Source organism: Eptatretus burgeri, chromosome 1 (genome assembly GCF_056783735.1).
Source record: "Eptatretus burgeri isolate ZD-2024b chromosome 1, Ebu_testis_v1, whole genome shotgun sequence".
Lineage (NCBI taxonomy): Eukaryota > Metazoa > Chordata > Myxini > Myxiniformes > Myxinidae > Eptatretus > Eptatretus burgeri.
Genome location: NC_140961.1, coordinates 15,493,531 through 15,520,560, shown reverse-complemented (window position 1 = coordinate 15,520,560; position 27,030 = coordinate 15,493,531). Strand labels below are relative to the sequence as shown.

The 27,030-nt window shown below is 44.8% G+C and overlaps 1 protein-coding gene across 4 annotated transcripts in view; it reads right to left on the bottom strand.

The window, feature by feature from the left end:
- Window positions 1–27,030, bottom strand: part of LOC147033921 (monocarboxylate transporter 12-like) — a 129,048-nt gene that overhangs the window by 70,416 nt on the left and 31,602 nt on the right. For all 4 annotated transcript variants that reach the window (XR_015056069.1, XM_085873086.1, XM_085873106.1 and 1 more), the window contains exons 2-3: window positions 14,818–14,921; window positions 922–1,065 (exon numbers count right to left, since the gene is read on the bottom strand). Coding sequence is in view for 3 of the 4 variants with exons in the window: in XM_085873086.1 (XP_085729212.1) it covers window positions 922–1,065; window positions 14,818–14,921 (248 nt within the window). In the remaining variant the exon portion in view is untranslated. The remainder of the gene's footprint in view (window positions 1–921; window positions 1,066–14,817; window positions 14,922–27,030) is intronic.

Sequence of the window (27,030 nt, the reverse complement as noted above, 5' to 3'; positions counted from 1 at the left end):
TGAAAGCTTACATCAGCACGTAATAATATTTTCGAGTTCAGATCCAAGATGGCCGACTAGCAGCCATTTTAGTTGTTAAAAAAACAGATGTTGAGCACGTTCTCAACCATTTCTCGGACACGCATTTACCGATGTTGTTTAAAGTTGGCACAGAGATAAAGAATGATGGCTCACATAAGCACATCATTTTTTTTCGAGATCAGCTCCAAGATGGCAGACTGGCATCAATTTTGTTACTTAAATGTGTCTCCAACCATTTCTCAGACATGAAAGGTCTGATTTTGTTCAAAGTTAGCACAACACAGTACATTATGGCATACACATGTACCTCGCTTTATTTTGTGATCTGATCAAAGATGGCTGACTGATAGACAGGCAGCCATTTTAGTTACACATAAATACGGACGAGCCCTTTAACTCTGTGCAGCAAAATTACGAAAACAACGGGGGCTGTGACATTTTATGTCTTTTTTACTTGTTTAAATTGGGATGTGTTTATTTCTAGCTGATGTCGATCTTCTTATATATTTCACCGAAGCCAGGACACTGAACAGCCTTTTTCTATTGGCCCTTTGTTTCCATAATCGTAGCTTTAACTATCACTGCATTTTTCGAAGAACCTTTCCCTCATAATATTTGAGGGTTTACTGTATATGCTCATTGATTATTCTCTCTCCTTGTAAATACTTGCATTTTCAATAATGTCAGGAAAAGCCATTTCCGCTAGAAACTGTCATAACTTATTACCTCTGCCACCAAAGGTGAATGGAGGTTATGTTTTCATGCTTTTCTGTTGCCTGTCTCTCTGCTTGTCTGTGTGTGAGCAGGATATCTCAAAAGATTGTGGACTGATTCAGACAAAATTTGGTGGAAAGGTTGGGTGCGTGATAATGAGGAAATGTACATATATAAAATCCATACCAGTAAGAACGCCTGGGCCCATGTATAGGCAGGTTATGTTTGTGCAGAATGAACCCAATACAAGGCCACAGAAAGACAGCAATCCACCAAGCATGACTGTCAATCTTGTTCCAATCCTTTGGCTTAGAAAGGCACCAAAAGGGGCTGCAAAAGATAATGCATAAAACAGTTAATGAACAATTAATTAAATTTTAAATTGGAACTTACTGCAGGCATCCATTTTCTTTCATGTACCAAACAATTAAAACATTGAATATTGTTGCATATCCAGGATTTGGGGTTCGCCACGAGGGGAACCCCTCAAACTCCCCCCAAAACTCCGGCCCTGCAGGCCGATGTGCCGTGGATAACTCCGCAGTCCTGCAGGTTGTGAAGCAACCACAGACGTCAATTTGAATTGGAAAGTCAAACAGGGTCCACCATATTATCCTGTTTACTTGTTGAATTGGCAGATTGTGACATGTGAAGACCAATGTTAACTTATCTGTAACAATAGATTGACCCATATTATCCATATCTCTATAATAATGGACTGGTCCCTCTGCAATCCTCTACTGATTGGTCGGATTTAGTCACATGGTAAAGTGGATTGGAGTCTGATGCTCAAGTTGAGAAGTCGTGTCTCTTTCATCGTAACAACAGTGTTGTTCTCAAAGACAAAAGAAAGTTTTTCAAAGCTCGTCAAAGAGTATTTATTTGTTGTTTGTTAATTTGAAGTCTGGCTGTTCATGCAGTGAAATGCACAGACACTTTGTGCGTCAAGACTGAGTGCAATTGGGAAGGACTCGGCCCACGTCGGAGCAGTGAGCATCCATGTTGGTTGGCTGACACTTGGTACTCGACGTACCAGTCGGTATCAAGACTCTCAACACTCGGCGCACCCACAATTAGTACACTTGGTGATTGACATGCATGCATACATGGTGATCAGAGGTGGTAGAGGGAATCTTACTAGGTTCAGGAAATGTGACATGTTACATGGTGGCAGTTTAAATGTTTAAATGGTTTAAATGGAGCCTCAAAGACGGAGACTGGGTGAACTTTTGTGGCTATGGTGACCACAACTATGAGCACCCTGCCCCCTCTTGAGCCATTTTACATTCTGGGAGCAAACGTGGCTGAGCAATGGAGATACTGGGAAGATACCTGGTTTAACTATATGGTTGCTGCAGAGATAGACACCAAATCGGGAAGGATTCAGGTTGTAATGCTAAAGCATGCTGTTGGACTTGCTGCATGGAAAATATACAAGTCATGTCAGTGGGAAAACTTGGAAAACAGAGATAAACTTGTCAACTCTCAAGCAGTTCCATGACTGCATGCTGCTGAAGGAAAATACACTGTTCGAATGGTACAATTTCAACATTAGAGGCCAGAGGCATGGGGAATCCATTGAGCAATATCTCGTAGTGCTTCGAGAAATGGCACTCTCATGTGACTTTGGTAATATTACTGAGGACCAGATAATAAGGGACAGGATTCTGTTCGGAATCACAAACTCCAAAGTACGTGAAAGACTTTTAGTAAAAGGGAATTTGACTCTGCAGAAGGGTGCAGGAATTTGACTGGAAATTTGCAGATCAGCTGAACTGACTAATGCAAATGAAAGCACTGGGTGAATTGCAACCTGGAAGGGTGGTCAATTCGCAGCACTCCAGTACAAAGGGAAGTGAGCATCTGGGGAAATTAAAGAGTACACCTGCACCCACTAAACCACAGAATGGTGGCATTGCTGAATGCAAGTTTTGTGGCTGGAGGCATGAAATGCAGAAGGAGAAGTGTCCGCATGGGGCAAAGAGTGCACAAAGTGTGGGAATGTGGGAAGATGAAGCACTTCAAGAAGGAGTGAAAGGCGAAGGACAGTAAGCCTATGTGTGTGTTGTTGCTGCTGATAGAAATGAGATCTTTAGCATCAACCATGTGCAGTTGCTCAAACCGACTGATGAAGTCTGTTCCACTGAAACTAGAGTTGAGAAACTATGTGAGATTCCAGATCAATAATGGGGCTTCAGTGAATGTGATGCCCCTGCACCTTTACAAAGCCGTGACTGGTGACAAGAAGCTACTGCATGTGGAGCCAATTGACATGCACATAGAAACCTATGGCAGGCATAAGTGGCCTGTGAAGGGGACCGTCATTTTGTATGTGTGGTGGCACAAGCTGAGCTGCAGAATGAGGTTGCTGCTGATGGACGGTCATCACTTTCACCAGATCTTGAGACATAAAGCCTGAATTGGTATGAATTGGTCTCTTGTCAGGTCAGGTTAGATCTGTGACCTGCTACAGGTACCATGTAAACCTGTACTAACCTGTTCAATGGTCGGGTTGTCGGCGACTAAACCATCTCCCCCACCAGGTTATGTGGTGAGGAGGGTGTTTGGATATGGACACCCAGCAGGATTAAAAACAAAACCTGTCAAAGGGCGGAGGAGCTCCTTGTGAGCCAACGGCCATCCATATCTAGCGCCCAACTGTGTCTGCGGACGTCCTCCTGCAGTTGGGTTACTTTTTTATTTGGAGGTTGGTGGCAGGATTTGCACTCCGGCTACTGTAAAACCCTTCATTCCGAAAAATACAAAAACGCAAAAAAATCTGAAAACCCACTCCGTGGGAGTACCTCATGTGCAGCTTCCCTTCGCAGGGCAGCTCATCGGATGACGGGATTGGGGCAAAGCCTTCGGGACCCCCAATCTTTTATGATAGGAGGGAAGCCACGGGGTAACATCCCTGGATCAGATTGCAGGAGAGTGTGTCGGAGTGGTGCTGACGTGTCGTCCACCAGATGGTGGTCTCCTTGAGTTAACCTGAGGGGGTCCCTTCGGGTGGGTGCCTGGAATGTCCTATCCCTAAGAGAGGATGATCACCTGTCTCTGTTATCATCTGAGCTCAAGCGTTTGGACATCGGGATTGCAGCTCTCTCTGAGGTTCGGAGACCGGATTGCGGCGAGATAATGGTGGGTGGTTACACCTACTGTTGGTCTGGTCGCTCTGATGGTTACCATACTCAAGGAGTTGCTGTAGCTGTGTCCAATAAGGTGACCCCAATGATAATTGAGGTAACACCGGTCAACGAGCGTATTATGAGATTAAGGATTTGTCACTCTTTAGGTGTCATTTCCCTGGTCTCTGCTTAAGCTCCGACTGAGGCGAGTGATCTCACCCTGAAGGATGCATTCTACGTCACGCTCGAGTCTGTGGTTGATTAGTGCCCCAGACGAGATACACTTCTAGTCTTGGGGGATTTCAATGCATCGACTGGAACTGATAGGGATGGTTATGAGGTGTGTGTTGGTCCCCATGGGTCAGGAACTATGAACCAGAATAGCACTAAGTTCCTTGACTTTGCAAGAAGTCATAGATTAGGGTGGCTGGTTCATGGTTTCAGCACCCACAAGCTCATCGCTGGACTTGGTATTCCAACGCTGGCGGTGCGACAAAGGAGATTGACCATGTCCTCATTGACGGTCGTTGGAGGATGATCCAGAACTGCAGGGTCTACCGGAGTGCTCCGTTCCTCAATAGTGACCACAGGCTTGTTGTAGCAACTCTAAAGCTGCACCTTAAATCCTGTAGAATGGTACCATCCCAGGCAAGGCTGGATGTTGGCAAGCTCAGGGATGAGAGAGTAGCTTAGGAGTTTGCGAACAGGCTGAGTGGACACTTGGGGGGTCTGGGTGCTTTGGGGGATCCTGAAGAATTGTGGAGTGCCTTCAAGACCACCGTCCTTGATGTTGCCGGTGGATGTCTTGGAACTCACCGCAGGGAAAAGAAGAATTTTGTCTCGCAAGGGACACTGGATACCATTGACCAGAGTCGCAGGGCCAGGCTGAATGGCAGAGCTGAGCTGTTCAGGGAGCTGAGGCGTAAAACTGTACGTGCACTGAGGGTGGAAAAGGAGGCCTATGTGCGAAGAATCTGTGAGGGGGTAGAGCATCACCTGTGAACAGGTGATTCTCGTCCCGCTTACAGGGGAATTTGCGCATTGCGTTCATCCAAGCCCATCCCTCGGAGCACTGCAGTTAGAGCAGAGAGTGGTAGGCTCTTGACAGAGGAGTCTGAAGTGAAGGCCCGCTGGGCCGGTTACTTTGAGCGGTTGTACCAGGCTGATCCCCCAGCTGTCGAGTTGGACGTCAAGGGTGTTACAATCCCTGTTGCTGACCTTCGAATCAACTGTGGCCCACCTTCGCTTGTGGAAACACGGGCTGCGGTGAACCGGTTGAAACGGGGCAAAGCTCCAGGGATCTGTGGCATCCATGCTGAACTTCTCAAGGCTGGTGGAAATACTGCACTCGTGTCGTTGCATGCAGTTTTCTGCTCTGCCTGGAACACAGGCATCATCCCAACTGATTGGAAGAGGGGCCTTGTTGTTCCTCTCTGGGAAGGGAAGGGTGATCGCCAAGACTGCAACAACTACCGAGGGGTGACGCTGCTCTCAGTGCCGGGCAAGGTCTTTGCTCGGATAATTCTTGATAGGGTTCGTCACCATCTGCTTGAGCACCAGCGTCCAGAGCAGTCAGGCTTTACACCAAACAGATCAACGATTGACCGTATCCTTGCCCTTCGTGTCCTCACCGAACGCAGACGAGAGTTTCGGCAGGGGCTGCTTGCAGCCGATGTTGATCTCTGTAAAGCGTTTGATTCTGTAAATCGGGATGTCCTCTGGAGGATTCTTGGTCTTCGTGGGGTGCCACCAAAACTGATCGATCTGATGTCTGAACTCTACTCTGGTTCTGAGAGTGCTGTGAAGTGTGGTGGTACCATCTCTGATTTATTTCCAGTTGTTACTGGAGTTCGTCAGGGGTGTGTACTGGCCCCCACACTTTTTAGCACTTGTATGGACTGGATTTTAGGGAGGATGTCTGAGAGATCAAGCTGCGGTGCATCGTTTGGGAATGTCAAGATCTCGGACCTTGATTTTGCAGATGATGCAGTCTTCTTTGCGGAGACTTTAGATATCCTTTTGGGGGCCCTCGAGGTGCTGAATGAGGAGTCGGAGCCGCTGGGATTACGGGTTTCTTGGGTCAAAACTAAAATCCAGGCTTTCGGTGACATCTTGGATACTGCTGTTCTGTCTGTGTCTGTTTGTGGTGAGGATGTTGAGGTCGTGGAGAGATTCACTTACCTTCGCAGTGATATTCATGTCTCTGCTGGCTGTGAGTCAGATGTCAATAGACGTCTGGGTCGGGCCTGGGGAGTCATGGATTCACTGGATCATGGGGTGTGGCACTGCCGGTACCTGTGCGGGAGAACGAAAGTCTGAGTCTTCAGGTCCTTGGTACTTCCTGTCTTGCTCTATGGATGCGAGACTTGGACTCTGACCAAGGATCTGAGACGGAGACTTAATTCCTTTGGTACCAGGTCTCTTCGGAGAATCCTTGGCTGTCGCTGGTCGGATATTGTGTCCAACGAGCGGTTGCTGAGAGAGACTCGGATGAGATTTGTTTCCTGCATAGTCCGTGAACGTCAGTTGCGGCTGTATGGACATGTGGCTCGTTTTCCTGGCGCTGATCCTGCTCACCAGATTCTCTCAACGAGGGAGTCTCATGAGTGGAGGAGGCCAGTGGGCTGACCACATGCCTCGTGGTTGCAGGAGGTTGACCATCATCTCAAGGAGATGGGGATGGGCCTGGCATCTGCCTGGGGGATGGCCAGACGGAGGCCCCTGGAGTACCGGCGGAAAGTGGATGCTGTTCTGGCACATGCTCCCATACCTGACCTGGTATGAAACTTATTCAAGTTCTGGATAACGATGCGGTGAAGAAGCCTGATTTGCATGGCGCTGATGAGCAAGCTGTGGCTCCAACTATTACCGAGTGTGAGCATGGGTCACCTGCAACTATAAAAGAACTGACATCTCGATACAAGACTGTGTTCACAGATAAGGTTGGCAAACTACAAGGGGAGTACCACATCAAGATAGACAAATATGTGGAGCCAGTGTAGCAAGCACTGCACAAAGTTCTTGTCATGCTGCGTAGCAAGGTCAAGGAAGCTCTGGGTGGGGATTTCTTTTTTTTGTATACCTTGTTGAGGCTCATGTGAGAGCTAACCCACAATGCACAGCAAGGGGGGCATGAGACAAGAGGGGAGGGAGTGGGAAGGACAAAACAGTGGGGAACAGAGACATGAGGAGATCTGTGGAAGGGAGAGGGATGGGACGGGGAACATGGGGAATAGAAGATGGACATTACAGGGAGTTTCAGAAGGAAAGCAGGGAATTTGAAGGAGGCGGGCTTGGCTGGATTATCGGGGGTAGAAAAGATCGAGGATTTGGATGGGGGAAGATAAGAGGTGGTGGTGAACAGCTGTTTTGAAGGCCTGGAGTGAAGAATGGGAATGAATAGAGTGAGGGAGTTTATTCCAAAGGCGGAAAAAAAGAGGAATGAAAGAGTGAAGGTGAGCAGTGATTCGTGATTTAGGTAGTTTTACCAGAAGGGGGTTGTTGGCAGACCTTGAGCGCCCTGCTCAACTCCAGGCCCAAACTCCAGACCCAAAACTCCACGCAGACGTATAAAAAAGTTATGTATTCGCTGGGAAATGAAGGCAATAAACAAAATAGTTGACAGAGCTGCTCATTGTGCGTGACTGATGGAGAAAAAAAAGAGTACGGCAGCCACCATAAAGCTAATGCAGTTACATACTATCGTGTTAATGACTGGACAATGGACAAGACCCCCATATGAACCAAAGGTAACCAGAGGCATGACCTAGGTAGAGAGGGAATCGGTATCCCACGATCTCAACACTACTGACAGATGATGACCGATGCTTTCAACGTGGAGAATGGGGTCATTGGAGAAGATATTGCCCGTGGAACGAAGGACGACAAGGCGCGAATTGACACTGGCAATTTCAGCCTTTTCAGCCTAGGTCATATATGCAAAGACAATTTTTTCCAATGAATCAATAATGACCATGCCAAGATAAAGGCCCAGTCACACCTTGATGTTTTAGCCAGCTTATGCCGATTTTTGCAAAATTTGTCTAAAACGCTGGTAAACGTCGAATACATTCTGGGTAAGTTTTGATAACATTGAGAGCACGCTGAAAAGCACTGCCATACGTCGTTGTACGCTGGCTTTAAACGTTGTACTTTTCAGTTGTCCTCAAATTTTCCATGCTTGAAATTTTAAGACTTATGCCAGCGTATGACCCACACGTTCCGCATAACGCTGGCCATAGGCACGTCACGTGATCGTTGACACACGTCGAAACACGTTACTTGTGAGTTACTCATAAGTCGAAACACATCGAGGTAATGTTTAGCGTACCCGAAACTTATTTCTAACCTATGAGTAACGTGTTGTAATCACGTTAAGCGATCGGTGACACACATCGACACACGTTACTTGTAAGGTGCTCATAAGTCAAAACACATCAAGGTCATGGTTCGCGTCGGTGTTCCAGACTCCCTGGTTTTTTTTTTGGTTTGTTTTTTTCTTCCTTCCTTCCTTCGGAAAGATGGTGATTTTGACACTTCGATTTCTAGTGCAGTTATAATATAATATAATTAATAGGCTGCCGCTCAACGATTTAAATCATAACCGCACTGTACACTGAACACCGTCATACCGAAGAAAAAAAAAAAACGGGAATCTGGAACACTGACGCGAACAATTACCTTGATGTGTTTCGACTTATGCGTAACGTACAAGTAACGTGTGTCAATGTGTGTCAACGATCGCATATCGTGCGTACAACTTATTCCCATCGCATGCGGAGCGTGTGTCAGATGGCAAGTACGTTATAAAATTTTCAACATGTTTAAAATTACAAGACGTACTCGATTTAATACGACGTTTGATAGCGTACCTTAGCGTTCTATTCACACATACCAAACTTACCCATACCGTATTCGACGTGCGCCAGCGTTTTAGACGCATTTTTCAAAGGTCGGCATACGCTGGCAAGATCGCCAAGGTGTGACTGCGATGTTGACACTTCCATTTCTACGGCGGTTATGATTTGAATCGTTGTGCGGCAGCCTTTTCATAACCTACGCCACGTCATCGTCGGCGATGCGTGCAGCGTGCTATGCATAAGTTAGACATCGTTGGGCATAGGTTGTAAAGGCCGACAACAGGTTCATCATTCGTTGGTATAAGTTATCTATAACACAACGAAACGTTCTGTGTCCATTACTAATACGTTATGCATAAGACCAAGTCGTTATTAATACGTCCAAATCTTTAAAAAAAACATCAAAAGTTCAACGTAAGCCAGCATTTTACATGCATTTTAATACGTTGCCATTGCTGGCTAAAACGTCAAGGTGTGAGTGGGCCTTAAGGGAACTTCTGTGTTAAGGCCCGGTCACACCTTGACGTTTTAGCCAGCGATGGCAACGTATTAAAATGCATGTAAAACGCTGGCTGACGTTGAACTTTTGATGTTTTTTTTCGGACGTATTCATAACGAGTTGGTCGTATGCATAACCTATTAGTAATGGACACAGAACGTTTCGTTGTGTTATAGATAACTTATACCAACGAATGCTGAACCTGTTGTCGGCCTACACAACCGATGCCCAACGATAGTCTAACTTCAGCATAGCGCGTTGCACGCATCGCCGACGATGTCGTGACGTAGCCTATTAAAAGGCTGACGCACAACGATTCGAATCATAACTGCCGTAGAAATGGAAGTGACAACATCGCGGTCACACCTTGGCGATCTTGCCAGCGTATGCCGACCTAAGAAAAATGTGTCTAAAACGTTGGGGGCACGTCAAATACGGTATGAGTAAGTTTGGTATACGTGAGTAGAACGCTAAAGTATGCTATCATATGTCGTAGTAAGTAGAGTACGTCAAGAAATTTTAAACATGTTCAAAATTTTACGACGTACTCGGCGTATGACACACGTTCCGCATGCGATGGGGATAAGTTTTACACACGATATCTGGACGCTTACACACGTCCACAAAGGCTACTTATAAGCTACTCATAAGTCGAAACACGTCGTGGTAATGTCTTTTTTACGCGAAACTTATTTCTAACTTATGTTTGACGTGCTTTGAACCAATTATTTACGTAGTTCCAACACACATCGACGTATGTAGACGTATTCCAATGACGTCTTCGGGTCGACAAAAAAAAAAAAATGAATGTGTTTCTAGCTTACAACTGCCATATAAAGACGTGTTCCCAGCGGTTTTGGGAATTGGTATATAAAAATGCTGCTCATAAAAGGGGAACCCAACAGTGTTTTCGAGTTCCTTTTTGAGTCGATGTCCATGTCAGCAGTAACAGTATCAGTATCAGTATTAGTATTAGTATTAGTATTAGTATTAGTATTAGTATTAGTAGTAGTTTGTTCATGTTGGCAGTAGTAGGTGAGTGTGAGGGGGAGGGTGTGGTTTATGATGGATCGTCCGCGTGTCCACGGGTAGGTTCATAGGCTGCCACTCAACGATTTAAATGGCTGTATCTCCACGATTGAAAGTAGACGCTTGCGCTCAACAATTGGATTTTTTTTACACTCAACGACTTTTAAACGGTACCACTCACCTATTTTCATTGTTTACAATGAAAGATTTAAATTGCTGCCACTCGCCTTTGTTTTTTGACGCTGGCGCTCGGAAATTTTAATCGTTTCTATTGAACGTGCTAAATCGCTCAAACTCCACTATTGAAAGTAGAGGCTTGCGCTCAACAATTCGATTTTTTTTTACACTCAACGACTTTTAAACGGTACCACTCTGCTATTTTCATTGTTTACAATGAACGATTTAAATTACTGTCACTCGCCTTTGTTTTTTGACGCTGGGGTTTGGAAATTTGAAGCGTTTCTTCTGAACGTGTTAAAACGCTCAAACTCGACTATTTTAAATAGACGCTGCCGATGGACAATTGGAATCATAGCCAAGCTAGACATCGAAGTGTGAACATCCTCGCCATGCCGAAGAAAAGTTTGAAGAATGCTGCAAATAAGTGTCCTGGCCGTGGCCGTGGACGTTGACGCAAGGACGATCCATTATACCGACGTCTTTCAGCCTATGAGTAACTTAAAAGTAACGTCTGTCGATGTGTGGCAACGATCGCGTAAAGTGCCAACAACACGTTAATCATAGGTTAGAAATAAGTTTCGGGTACGCTAAACATTACCTCGGCGTGTCTCAACTTATGATTAACTTACAAGTAGCATGTGTTGACGTCTGTCAACGATCGCAGACCGTGCATACAACTTATGGCCAGCGTAGCGGAACGTGTGAGTCATACGCCGGCATACGTCGTGAAATTTCAAGCATGAAAAAATTTGAGGACAACCGAAAAGTACAACGTTTAAAGCCAACGTACAACGACGTATGGCAGTGTTTTTCAGCATGCTCTCAATGTTATCAAAACTTACCCATAACGTATTCAACGTGTGCCAGCGTTTTAGAAAAAAAATTCAAAAATCGGCATATGTTGGCTAAAACGTCAAGGTGTGACCGGGCCTTTACCAGTAATAATTGAGTCTCCCGAAGAGGAACCGAAATCGAATTTAAAGTTCGGTGGACAGGAGCTCCCTTTCCTAATTGATACAGGAGCTATACGCTTCACATTAAGGCCTGGTCACACCTTGACGTTTTAGCCAACGTATGCCGATTTTTGAATTTTTTTTCTAAAACGCTGGCACACGTTGAATACGTTATGGGTAAGTTTTGATAACATTGAGAGCACGCTGAAAAACACTGCCATACGTCGTTGTACGTTGGCTTTAAACGTTGTACTTTTTGGTTGTCCTCAAATTTTTTCATGCTTGAAATTTCATGACGTATGCCGGCTTATGACTCACACGTTCCGCTACGCTGGCCACAAGTTGTATGCACGGTCTGCGATCGTTGACAGACATCAACACATGCTACTTGTAAGTTAATCATAAGTTGAGACACGCCGAGGTAATGTTTAGCGTACTCGAAACTTATTTCTAACCTATGATTAACGTGTTGTTGGCACGTTACGCGATCGTTGCCACACATCGACAGACGTTACTTTTAAGTTACTCATAGGCTGAAAGACGTCGGTATAATGGATCGTCCTTGCGTCAGCGTCCAAGGCCACGGCCAGGACACTTATTTGCAGCATTCTTCAAACTTTTCTTCGGCATGACGAGGATGTTCACACTTCGATGTCTAGCTTGGCTATGATTCCAATTGTCCATTGGCAGCGTCTATTTAAAGTAGTCGAGTTTGAGCGTTTTAACACGTTCAGAAGAAACGATTAAAATTTCCAAACCCCAGCGTCAAAAAACAAAGGCAAGTGACAGCAATTTAAATCGTTCATTGTAAACAATGAAAATAGTTGAGTGGTACCGTTTAAAAGTCGTTGAGTGTAAAAAAAATCCAATTGTTGAGCGCAAGCGTCTACTTTCAAAAGTGGAGATGCAGCCAATTAAATCGTTGAGTTTATCATTTAAATCGTTAAATCGTTAAATGCAAGGACGATCCATCATAACCCACACCCTCCCCCTCACACTCACCTACTACTGCCAACATGAACAAACTACTACTAATACTAATACTAATACTGATACTGATACTGTTACTGCTGACATGGACATCGACTCAAAAAGGACTCGAAAACACTGTTGGGTTCCCCTTTTATGAGCAGCATTTTATATACCAATTCCCAAAACCGCTGGGAACACGTCTTTATATGGCAGTTGTAAGCTAGAAACACGTTCATTTATTTTTTTTGTTGACCGGAAGACGTCATTGGAATACGTCTACATACGTCGATGTGTGTTGGGACTCCGTAAAGAATTGGTTCAAAGCACGTCAAACATAAGTTAGAAATAAGTTTCGCGTAAAAAAGACATTACCGCGACGTGTTTCGACTTATGAGTAGCTTATAAGTAGCCTTTGTGGACGTGTGTAAGCGTCCACATATCGTGTGTAAAACTTATCCCCATCGCATGCGGAACGTGTGTCATACGCCGAGTACGTCGTAAAATTTTGAACATGTTTAAAATTTCTTGACGTACTCTACTTACTACGACGTATGATAGCGTACTTTAGCGTTCTACTCACGTATACCAAACTTACTCATACCGTATTTGACGTGCTCCAACGTTTTAGACACATTTTTCTTGGGTCGGCATACGCTGGCAAGATCGCCAAGGTGTGACCGCGATGTTGACACTTCCATTTCTACGGCAGTTATGATTCGAATCGTTGTGCGTCAGCCTTTTAATAGGCTACGTCACGACATCGTCGGCGATGCGTGCAACGCGCTATGCCGAAGTTAGACTATCGTTGGGCATCGGTTGTGTAGGCCGACAACAGGTTCAGCATTCGTTGGTATAAGTTATCTATAACACAACGAAACGTTCTGTGTCCGTTACCAATGCATTATACATAAGACCAAGTCGCTATGAATACGTCCGAATCTTTAAAAAAAAACATCAAAAGTTCAATGTAAGCCAGCGTTTTACATACATTTTAATACGTTGCCATCGCTGGCTAAAACGTCAAGGTGTGACCGGGCCTTTACGACAAACTGATTTTCCAAATGGCACTCTATCACAAGCACATACAAAGGTCGTCGGGGTGTCAAGGGTTCCCAAAGCAACTCCATTGACAAAGAAATTACATTTAAAATGTAATTTTTTATTTAAAATGTGAACGAAATTTATTCTCGTTATATATATATATATATATATATATATATATATATATATATATATATATATATATATATATATATATATATATATATATATATATCCATATATATATATATATATAAATATATGTATATATATATATATATCTTCTTCTTCTTCTCCTTTCGGCTGCTCCCGTTAGGGGTCGCCACAGCGGATCATCCGATCCGCATAGTGATTTGGCACATGTTTTACGCCGGATGCCCTTCCTGACGCAACCCTGGTCGCCTCTTACGACACAGGGATATGGTACACCTATTTTAACCGGGGTATACACCGGCCCAGTATACTGGTACTCATTTCGCCGACCTCGGAAGGATGACAGGCTGAGTCAACCCCCTGGTGTATTAATTCAGTGGCCCAACGGGGCTTGAACTCAGGACCTTTTGGATCCCAAGCCGCTGCCCTAACCACTGCGCCAACACACCAGGCTTATCCATATATATATATATATATATATATATATATATATATATATATATATATATATATATATATATATATATATATATATATATCCAATGATTCAGATGAAAATTGATGATGCGACCCTGACCATTGACCTATTGACCTCAAAAACAATAAGCTACGAACTTGTGACTACCTCACTGATTTGGCAGCACCAACACTATGTGAAGAGCTTTGTACATCAAAATCAAAAACAATCCATGACAAGGTTCTTTTCTTTCTTTTGATGATCCTTCAACCCAATTGGCAGGGTGAGTGTTGTCTGTTGTCTTCACCTTCAGGGTAACATTCCACATCGTTTATTCAGGAATGGGAAGCATCACAATGGATCCTTGCCCTGTTGCATTGCTGTACGACTTGGTGGTGTTTCCAGTTTTGAAAATGGATCTTCGAAACTTCAACTAATATTTTGCAAGGGTGACAGCTTATAGTTAAACCGGTAATTGAACCCAGACAATACACAGTTCAAAGGCGAGAGTTGTCCTACTCTGAGAATCCTGACAAACCCATTTGTCTTGATACACCACCTCAAGGAAGATAGACTTGTCATGAGGTAAGCAGAAATTGCAACAGCTGAATCAGAGGACCAATGGAATCTGCACAATGGAGGCTGAGTTATGTTGCGACAATACGTCAACTTTGGGTACTTTAAGGGGAAGGGTAAAGAGAGGGGTCAGATTTGCAATGCTAATATGCTTTGGGCTATTATACCATGTGACGGCTTCAATAGACTCTGACAAACAACACAGGAACTAAAATAGGTATAAAATATACATTACCGCACAGCATGGTGAGGCAATCATTGATGGAGATGATCCATGCTGTTGAGGCTGAGCCCCCTCCAAAGTGATGATTCAATTCCAGAAAAAATGTCGACAGAGACCTAATGGTGGGAATACTTTTAGAGCAGTAAATGCACAGTGGAACACAGCAATTCACGACAGTCTTGCTCTTTAACCCTTTGAACCCTAGCGGCCGTTTTACCAGCCTACAGTCTTGCTCTTTAACCCTTTGAACCCAAGCGGCCGTTTTACCAGCCTGCAGTCTTGCTCTTTAACCCTTTGAATCCTAGCGGCTGTTTTACCAGCCTACAGTCTTGCTGTTTAACCCTTTGAACCTTAGCGGCCGTTTTACCAGCCTACAGTCTTGCTCTTTAACCCTTTGAATCCTAGAGGCTATTTTACCAGCCTACAGTCTTGCTGTTTAACCCTTTGAACCCGAGCGGCCGTTTTACCAGCCTACAGTCTTGCTCTTTAACCCTTTGAATCCTAGCGGCTGTTTTACCAGCCTACAGTCTTGCTCTTTAACCCTTTGAACCCTAGCGGCCGTTTTACCAGCCTACAGTCTTGCTGTTTAACCCTTTGAACCCTAGCGGCTGTTTTACCAGCCTACAGTCTTGCTGTTTAACCCTTTGAACCCTAGTGGCCGTTTTACCAGCTGCGATTCAAACCTTTATATACCCGAGTGGCTGGTTTACTGGCTGCTATTCAAACCTCCATGAAACCGAGCAGCCAAATTTTTCTGCAAGGAGCCCCAGGGTGGGGGCAAAAGTCCAAGGAGCTCAGGGTTCAAAGGAATAAAAAGTAATGTTTATTTTTGAACTACAGGGTGACCCAAAAGTCACCTCGGGATTTAGAAATAAAATAACATTTCTGCTTTGTAATAATTTATGATTATTTTTTCTACCAAAAGAAAAATTACAAAATGGAGATAATTTGCTTTATTTATGAAAAATGATGCAGCTTAGATGTCCTTCATTTTCAGCTTCGCAAAGACAGGCTCTTTTGACAGCATTTTCCATAACAGCGGACAATAACTCCAGCTGCAGCCCTCAAATTTCTGCACAGATGTTGTCCTTGAGCTGCTGAATCGTATAGGGCTTATTGATGTATCCACGCTCCTTTAGGTTACCCCAAAGAAAATAATGGGGAGGTGTCAAATCAGGAGAACGTGATGGCCAAGAAATTTCTGAATTTCGTGAAATTATTCCGTGTCCAAAAATTTGCCTTAGAAGCTCCACCGTGGCTTGTGCCGTGTGGGCAGTGGCTCCATCTTGTTGAAACCACATCTCAGGTTTATCCTTCACTGCAGGATGCACAAAATTCTCGATCGTGGGTCGACACCGCTCACAAGTTACCGTCGTTGTGCTACCATCCTCACTTTCAAAAAAAGTAAGGGCCGATAATCCCTTCTGACGTTACACCACACCAGACAGTGCATTTGAGAGGATGCAATTCACGTTGATGAATAGCCCTAGGATTCTCTAATCCCCAGAACCTGCAGTTCTGCTTATTCACAAAACCGTTCAAATGTAAATGAGATTTATTGCTCATAATCAGTTTAAGAAAAAAATCGTTTTCTTCATTGACCAACCTCTGAATTTGGACTGAGTAATTTAAGTGTTGTTGGTGATCAATTGGTTTCCACTTGTGCACCAATTGCACTTTGTATGGGTACAGGTTCAAATAGTTTCTTAGTATGCGGTAGTGACATCTGAGACATCCCCAATTGGTCAGAACATCTGCGGATCGATTTTCCTGGTTCTTCTTGAACACTGTCCAGTACACGTTCACGATTAATCTGCGAACAGACTGAACGTGGTCTTCCAGATCGTGGCAAGTCACTCACTGACCCATATTGCTAAAACGTTGAATCAACCAACGAATCATGAAATCTGAAGGTGGTGTTCTGGCATTGAAGTGTCGGCAGTATGCTCTTTGGGTGAGAATAATTGATCGATGAAATTTAAAATAAAATTCCACGATTTTGGTTCTTTGTTCAGTTGTGAATTTTTCCATGTGTAATTTCCAAACGTCAATCTAATTTCTCAAAAGAAAAGAAAAACAAATTATTTAAAAAAAACAGCAATGTTATTTAATTTCTAAATCCCTCGGTGACTTTTGGGACACCCTGTATTAACTTCTATGTTGTCTACTCGACCCCAATAACTTAGCAAATATGAGTAATGGACCATTTTCTTCTCAAAATCTCTAAAAGGTTTAACGATATACATGCCTTGCAATCACTTTATACGGCATGGCGTTCCAAGTGTCTTGAATGTTACGCCATGTCTTGAAGTGATTTCTCACAAAAACCCTCGATCCCATGACCAGCTTTCATTAGATATGGTATAAATGCAATGCCACCTCTTCAATGATGCCTTTTCAGTTTTTTTAACTGACTAATCAAAAGGCGTTCGCCGTCTGTCTATGGTGTTCAGCTATACACTCCCACCCCAGGCTTTAATCTGGTCTCTCCAGCAGCGGCTCTTCACTCATGGCCAAATAAAAGGTGTAAAGGAGCATAGCACATCGTAGCATAGAACATGCAATTGTAAGCAGCATTAAGTTCTGCCCACAGGTCTGGCTATCTCCACTTTTTTTCCTGTGCTGGAGTTCTGAGAAGATTTGCACGGTCTGATTAAAAGAATTCACAGTTCCTGTTCACTTGTGCCAAGTAGGGGGCAGTATTTATCTTAATACCACAGAGACTGCCCAGTGCCCCAACAACCACCTTGTCTTAAAGTTTGAAATCCTGGTGACGTGCATGTGTGTGCGCACGCACACACACACACACACACACACACACACACACACACACACACACACACACACACACACACACACACACACACACACACACACACACACACACACACACACACACACACACACACACACCAAAAAGAGACAACATAAAAATTGACCTTGAAACAACAAAACAGCAGTTAGAAAACAAAGCGTCATACAAATGCAGCACATCAGAGATGAAGGGGGACACCAAATACAGTGCCTACAGAAAGCCTTTTCAATTTTTTTTTTACCTTTTGTTGCCTTATCGCCTGGAAATAAATTGCATTAAATCAGACTTTTTCCACCTTTATTTACACATCATGACCCACAACTTCCAAGTGAAAAACAAATTCTACAAGTTTCAGAAAATTAATGAAAAATACAAAATTAGAATGGCTTGGTTGGATAAGTGTCCACCCCATGAGTTTATACTTGGTGGAAGCACCTTTGACAGCAATTACAGCCGAATCTGTTGGGATTGGTCTCCTCTACCAACTTTGCAGACCTTGATTGGGTACTATTTGCCCATTCTTCTATACAAAGCTATTCAAGCTCAGTCAAGATGCACGGGTAGTGTTGATGGACAGCAATCTTCAAGTCATGCCACAGAGTTTCGATTGGATTTAGTTTGGGGCTCTGACTGGGCCACTCAGTGACATTTATCTTTTTGTTCCTTAGCCACTCCAGTGTAGTATTGGCTGTGTGCTTCAGGTCATTGTCATGTTTAAAGGTGAACTTCAGTCCCCATTTAAATTTTCTTGTAGAAGGCAGCAGGTTTTCCTCAAGGATTTTTCAGTATTTTGCTCTATCCTATTTCCCTTCGATCCTGACAAGTGCCAAAGACCCTGCTAATGAGAAACATCCGAATAACATGATGCTGCCACCACCATGCTTCACAGTAGGGATGGTGTTCTTTGGGTGATGTGCTGTGTTGGGTTTGTGCCAAACATATCGTTTTGCATTTAGGCTAAAAAGTTCCATGTTGGTTTCTTCAGGCCACAAAACTTTTTGCCACATGGCTTCATAATCTCTGGAGTGGATGTTTAGCATACCACAAATGGGACTCAAGGTGGGCTTTTTTGAGTCATGGCTTCATTCTTGCTACCCCACCATGCATGCCAGACTTGTGGAGTGCTTGGGATATTGTTGTCACATGCACACTGTGACCAGTCTTTACCATAAGGGCCTGCAGCTCTTTCAAAGTTGCCAATGACCTCTTGTTGGCTTCTCTGATGTGTCTCTTTGCTTGGTCATCGATTTGAATGGACGGCCTGATCGAGGCAGGGTTTTGTTGGTACCAGACACCTTCCACTTCTTAATGATCGTCTTGACTGTGCTCCAAGGAATATTCAAGGCTGGAGTTCCTCAAGGTAGCGTTCTGGGCCCTATTCTTTTTCTGGTTTTCATCAATGATCTCTCGGACTCTCTGGAAAATCCTCTATTTCTCTTTGCCGATGACTCCACCCTCTGCCGTACCATCTGTCATCCCTCAGACCGGCAAGCAGCAGCTTCTTCGCTCACTGCAGATCTGGATAAAATCACAAACTGGTCCAACACGTGGAACATGTCTTTCAATCCAGACAAATCTCACACTCTCACTATGTCTCTTCGAAAGGACCGTTTACAAAACCCCCCCATCCACTTTCTCAACAATCCTCTGGAAGAAGTCTTTTCTTTCAAGCTTCTGGGTCTCACTATCTGCCATGACCTTTCCTGGGAAAGTCACATTTCCAACCTTGCCTCAAAAGCCAGTCGCCGACTGGGAATCCTCCGTCGTGCAAAGTCCTTCCTCGGCCCTCTTGAGCTCCTGACCACTTACAAAGCTTTTGTCCGTAGCCTGATGGAGTACTGCTCTCCCCTCTGGGCTGGTGCTCCTGCCTCCCACCTTTCTCGACTTCACACTGTTGAAACCAGGGCTTTTAAGATCATTGGCATCTCCCGCAATGAAGCTGAGTCTTTGGGCCTCTCACTCAATCACCGCAGGTTGGTCGGTGGTCTTTCTGTCTTCTACCGACTTCTCTCCAGCCTTGCCCCCCCCTGCTCTCTCTGTGATTTGTCCCCACCACATTTCCACAGGGCGCTCAAGGTCCGCCAACAACCCCCTTCTGGTAAAACTACCAAAATCACGAATCACTGCTCATCTTCACTCTTTCATTCCTCTTTTTTCCCGCCTTTGGAATAAACTTCCTCACTCTATTCTTTCCCATTCTTCCCTCCAGGCTTTCAAAACAGCTGTTCACCACCACCTCTTATCTTCCCCCATCCAAATCCTCGATCTTTTCTACCCCCGATAATCCACCCAAGCCCACTTCCTTCAATTCTCCTGCTTTCCTTCCTGAAAGTCCCTTTAATGTCCATCTTCCCCTCGCCATGTTCCCCGTCCCATCCCCATCCCTCTCCCTTCCACAGTTCACCTGTGTCTGTTCCCCAATGTTTTGTCCCTTCCACTCCCGCCCCTCTTGTCTCATGCCTCCTTGCTGTGAGTTGTGTGTTAGCTCTCATACGAGCCTCGACCAAGGTATACAAAAAAAAAAAAAAAAAAAGGCCTTTGAGATTTATTTATACTCATCCCCTGATCTGTGCCTCTCCACTTTATCCCAGAGGTCTTTTAAAAGATCCTTGGCGTTCATGGTTGAGTCTTTGTTGTGAAATGCACTACTCATCAGAGTAAACCTCCAGGAACAGCTGATTTTATTCTGAAATAATCAGAAGCACTATAATTTAACACAGGAAGAGGCTGATTGACGATGCGTAATTTTGAAGGTGATTGGTTACACCTGAGCTAATTTACAATTTTTATTATATGGGGGGGGGGGGAGAATGGACACTTATCCAACCAAGATATTCGAGTTTTGTCTTTTTAATTAATTTTCTGAAATTTGTAGAATTTATTTTTCATATTGAAGTTGTGGGTTACGATGTGTAAATAAAGGTGGAAAAAGTCTGATTTAATGCAATTTAATTCCAGGCTATAAGGCAAAAAAAGGTGAAAATTTTGAAAGGGGGTGTAGACTTTATATCGGCAATGCATGTCACAAACAAATGTGCAAAACAATCGCCAAAGAATACCTACGTAGAATGAAGCTCATCCTGAAAATGTACGTCTCCCCAAGAAACAAAATCAAAGTCATAAACAAACTCACAGTACCAGTGATCCAATACAACTGTGGAATAAAAAACTGGCCCCGAACAGAAATCAATAAGTTAGAGATGAAAACAAGAAAATTCCGCACCATCTACAAAATGTTCTTGATGGAGTGGCTTGATGGAAGTGGTGTGGTGGAATTCAACCAGGTGCACAGAGCATAGAGTGCAGGACCAGCTGAGAATGTGAAATGCTCAATAACAAAAAAAAGAGCAATCAGAGATTGCAGACCCTCGCCTGGACTTTTGTGTGGGGTTTGTGTAGTGTATTTTGTGTGGTGTTTGTGTCCTGGTGTGTTACGTAATTAATAAGAGATATAACGAGAAATGCCACTTTATAACTGCTGGCAGTGATGAATGAGTACCAAGACGTCCCGCTTTGATTCGACATGTGACCCTGACCCATGATGTTTATTATAATTGAATTGAATTAAGAATGGGATTAAAATTAATTTGATTCAAATCAAATGGAAGACTAAATAGATACAGTCCTGCATTGGCGTCATCAGAAGGAACCCGAACAAGCAAAACAAGCATCTAGGTGCAGCCAAGTAAGCCATATTACAAAAAAAAAAAAACATAAAAAAGAACCCAGATCTAAAAAATTAAATAATTCTGGTTACCAGACGATGGGTCCAATCAGGTTGAAATTTACTGTAAAACATATTTCACATCACTACGATATCATAATTTTGAAGAATCATATCAATTGATGAAGCAGTTCAAGAGAAATATTTATTTTTAAAGACATTTGTTCAATCCAGTATGGCTGCCAGACCATGTGACATCAATTATTCATGAATATCCTGGTATCCATATTCCAAGACATATCGTGTGCTTTTGACATGGTCTGGCACCCTTCCCTGCTCAATAAACTCTCTTCCTATGGTATCCAAGGCCATCTCCACTCATGGCTTGCAGACTTCCTCTCCTGTCGCAGCCAACGTGTGGACAAAATGGAGTTCTCTCATCACCTCTTCCTGTCCAGGCTGGAGTTCCTCAAGGCAGCGTTCTCGGCCCTATCTTTTTCTGCTTTTCATCAATGATCTCTCTGACTTTCTGGAAAATCCTCTTTATCTCTTTGCTGATGACTCCACCCTCTCCTCTACCACCTGTCATCCCTCAGACCGGCAAGCCACAGCTTCTTTGCTCTCTGCAGATCTGGGTAAAATCACAAACTGGTCCAACGGTTTGTTGGCTATCTATGAGGAAACTGGTCCAACGTGGAACATGTTTTTCAATCCTGACAAATCTCACACTCTCACAATGTCTCTCTGAAAGGACCATTTGGAACCCCTCCCCCCCCCCACCATCGACTTTCTCAACAATCTGCTGGACGAAGTCCTTTCATTCAGGCTTCTGGGTCTATCTTGCATGATCTTTCCTGGGAAAGCCACATATCCAACCTGGCCTCCAAAGCCAGTTGCCGACTGGGAATCCTTCGTTGTGCAAAGCCCTCCTTCGGGCCACCTGAACTCCTGACCACATACAAAGCTTTCGTCTGTAGCCTGATGGAGTACTGCTCTCCACTTTGGGCTGGTGCTCCTGCCTCCCACCTTTCTTGGCTTCACACTGTGGAAACCAAGGCATTTAGGATCATTGGTATCTCCCGCGGTGAGGCTGACTCTTTGGAACTCTCACTCTCCCTCACCACAGGCGAGTCGGTGGTCTTTCTGTCTTCTATCGTCTCCTCTCCGGTCTCGCCCCCTACTCTGTCTGCGATCTGTCCCCCCTCATATTTCCGCAGGGTGCTCAAGTTCCGCCAGCAACCCCCTTCTGGTAAAACTACCAAAAATCACGAATCACTGCTCACCTTCATTCTTTCATTCCTCTTTTTCCCACCTTTGGAATAAACCTCCACACTCTCTTCAATCCCATTCTTCCCTCCAGACTTTCAAAACAGCCGTTCACCACCACCTCTGATCTTCCCCCATCCAAATCCTCGATCTTTTTTTACCCCCGTTTAATCCACCCCAAAACCCACCTCCTTCAAATTCCCTGCTTTCCTTCCTGAAAGTCCCTGTAATGTCCATCTTGTATACTCCGTATTCCCCGCCCCCATCCAACTCACTTCCACAGATCTCCTAATGTCTCTGTTCCTCACTGTTTTGTCCTTCTCTCTCCCGCCCTCATCTCATGCTCCCCACCACCAATGATGTGCGCTGTGTGTTAGCTCTCACACAAGCCTTGACAACGTGTACAAAAAAAAATTAAAAAAATTAAAAAAAAATGAAAAATCCCCAAGGATTGGGAAACATTTGTATGAAGTTTCACCTCGATCTGTCCAGCCGTTCTTAAGATTTTTTATAGGTTTTCAGGTGAATCGAATATGGCTGCCAAACCATGTGACTGACGACGTCATGTGTGAACATTTTGTTCCTCATAGATAGTCATACCTATAAAAGTTTGCCTCAACTTGTTTAGCTGTTTGAGAGAAGAAACTTTTTGAAAATTTTTCAAAAAAACAACAACAACATGGCTGCCAAACCACGGAACCAATGCCATCATCAAATTTTTTTTCTGTGGACCAATTAATCCATAGATAACCCACATAAACTTTCATACTGATCGGATGTAGTGTTCTATGTACGCATTTATGACATCGAACCAAAGTCACCTATGACATCATTCAAAAATATCTCATCTATTCCCCATGAGTACTTGCCACGTTTCAATTTTTTTCCATGGTGCGGTTTAAGCGAGCGATACAGAGGTCCAAAATTTTTCCATTTTTGCAAGATGGCTGCCACACCACGTGACCTATAACATCATAATTATCAAGAAAAAGTTCTTCATGAGTTGTCGCTCCTCTGGTGAAAATTTCATGTCAATCCGTATCAGTTAAAAGCTAGATGTTGTGGTATTTGTGAGTAAGCATGAGTAAATGCCTGTAAATGAATGATTAAAATTGACAGTTATCTTTATATATAAAAGCAAAATGTTTGTTTGTTTGTGACCCTACTGCTCTAAGTTCCAAAGGTTAATTGCCATGAAATCCTTTATAGGATCACATTATTTTCCACAGTGCACCTCAATCGGGGTTTTAAACACTTGTTTTTCTCACAATTCATAAATTATAAACACCTGAGCTGCTCACAATTCAGGTCAGGTCAGGTCAGATCTGTGACCTGCTACAGGTACCATGCAAACCTGTACAAACCTGTTCCATGGTCGGGTTGTCGGCGACTAAACCATCTCCCCCACCAGGTTTTCTGGTGAGGTTGTTTGGATATGGACACCCAGCAGGATTAAAAACGAAACCTGTCAAAGGGCGGAGGAGCTCCTTGTGAGCCAACGGCCATCCATATCTCGTGCTCAACCGTGTCTGCGGACGTCCTCCTGCAGTTGGGTTACTTTTTTATTAGGAGGTTGGTGGCAGGATTCGCACTCCGGCCACTGCAAAACCCTTCATTCCGCAAAACACAAAACGCAAAAAAAATCTGAAAACCCACTCCGTGGGAGTACCTGCTGTGCAGCTTCCCTTCGCAGGGCAGCTCACCGGATGGCGGGATTGGGGCAAAGCCTTCGAGACCCCCAATCCTTGATGAAAGGAGGGAAACCACGGGGTAACCTCCCTGGGTCAGATTGCGGGAGAGTGTGTCGGAGTGGTGCTGAGGTGTCGTCCATCAGACGGCGGTCTCCTTGGGTTAACCTGAGGCGGTCCCTTCGGGTGGGTGGCTGGAATGTCCTATCCCTAAGAGAGGATGATCACCTGTCTCTGTTATCATCTGAGCTCAAGCGTTTGGACATCGGTATTGCAGCACTCTCTGAGGTTTGGAGAACGGATTGCGGCGAGATAATGGTGGATGATTACACCTACTATTGGTCTGGTCGCTCTGATGGTTACCATGCTCAAGGAGTTGCTGTAGCTGTGTCCAATAAGCTGACCCCAATGATAATTGAGGTAACACCGGTCAATGAGCATATTGTGACGTCCACGGGACTTGAACAGTCCCGCCAACGTAGAATGAGCCGAAACGATGGAGGCGGTTTATTTATTTATAACCAAAAAACATGGCGGTTCTAATCGCTTTACCGCAAACGGGACGAGGAAGGTGGCACGAGTCACTTTTCACTGAGTTGATGATGTTTATTTGTTTTTACTATTATCCAGAAATAACAAGACTCGGCAAGAAGAGGGATCCGGTGCGATTCGACGGGATGGTGTGGGATCGGGCGTGGGGAAAAACACAGACAATTCCAATGAATATTGAGATCTCAAACCTTCTAAGGCGCCAAGCACACACACACACACACACACACACACACACACACACACACACACACACACACACACACACACACACACACACACACACACACACACACACACACACACCGTAGCTATTTCTGGTGGTCAGGCTGGACCGTGGTGTGGACGCAACTGTCCCTGGATCGGCGTCGGACGAGCCAGCCTTGCTCTCGTCAGGGGGGTGGGGGCAGGAGAAACCGCGGTGCTGTCAACCTGGTCCTGGCCCAAGTCCGCCCACAGCCGCCAGGGAACCAGCTCCGGCGCCAAGCCGCGAGCAGGAGAGGGAGGCAGGTCCGCACGCCGCCCGACCCCGCACTCCGAGTCAGCAGAACCCCAGAGCCAACCAAAGCGAGGAAAGAGGCTCGGCAAGGCTCCCAGACACGATCAAGAACACGATCGATTCAGCACAACAACCAGTACGCTCTCTGCCGCCACAGCTTCCACACCAAAAAAAACCATGATCTTTTGGTTGTAATCTTCTTCTTCTTCCTTTTCGACCCCGAACAGAACCTTTTTATCCTTGGTCCTCGTCACTTCAATCGAGCCGTTTATTGGCCCACCGCCATCGCCTTCCGCCAATCGTGATCACGGGGCGGAGCCATCCGCTGCACAGTCCTGTGACGTCACGGCCAGTCTTCAGAGAATACCAAAAGGGGTTTACGCAGACACACTTACCCTATCCCGTGTCCCTATCTAATTACGTGACATTTATCATTTCCCCCTTGAAGAAATGAACATTTACTAGACAACTTATCACCACTGAATTGCTACTTATTACATCGAGATCCTGGTAAACTCGAACAGCATGGCATACCTAATTAAACATCCTAATTACCCTTTGAATGCATACCCCCCCCTCAAACGTAACACTGCCCCCTCCTCTGGTACCGCAGCTCCTGCAAGGTATATCACAGGCGCTACCGTACCAGCCTTAACACTTACTGACTCACACCTAATTAACCTAATGAAATAAAGTAGGAAGGGGCAATGGGCAGCGAGTCGCAGCTAACTTACCTATCCTGCTTAATGTACTACCCCCTTATGGCCTTATCCTCGCCTAAACAATCATTCGTTTTTTTTTTTTGTTGTTGTTTTTTTGTTGTCACATGAGAGCACTGAGCGAAGTTGCACTCCATCCTCCAGATCATCGCTCTTGCCCAGCACTCTTCCAGTGATCTGGGAAGGGGAAACAAAAGGTTCCACAAAACACAACACTTATATTTTACATTCCTACTCTAAGCCTTAACGACACTATTCACAGGATATTTACACTTGACCGCCTCCCCCAGTGGATGCTAATAGACCCAGCGTTACCTGGGGAGCCAATTTTCAAATTTGCTTGCCCCAAAATTATGCGGACATCAGGCCCTTGCTGCACCTGTCAAGTTGTGCGGGATCGGGTGGGACTCACATCTTCACAACACTCACACCATGGTCATCATCACATTTCTAGGTCATGGTCCTCATTTTAATCATGCAGGCTGAATCCCGTCATGGCCGTGGGGTGGGTTACCACAAGATGATGGGGGCATCTCAGGTGCAACCATGCCCACAGGTAAGCTTTAGTCCAACCCAGACGCTTCTCCGCCCCGCTTCCTTTGATTCCCTAACCCCTGGTAGCCATCAGCTCTAATACCGTACAACACTCTGGAAGGGGTCTCACTGGCTCCTCTGGCCTTCCTGGGTCGCCAAGGTCCTACCCGCCTTGGTCGCCCAACCAGACCCTCTCCCAGTTGCCTCCAGACACTGTCACCATTAGCCACCAGGTGTTGAATCTCCTTGAAGGGGGTCGCAATTCACGCTCACCGTGAGCTTCCGCAATCCCTGTGGACAAGCACATCATCCCCACCCACAAAACCCACATGACTCCCCCACCCCATCGGCCTTACATGTGACACCTGCATTTCTAACACTTCACCGACCATGACCTTCCCTGTTACCACACCATGCCCAATAAAAAAAAACAATGTGTGCACCATACGTTTCACTTCTTCACTTAAAACAACTCACACAGCACTTCTCAC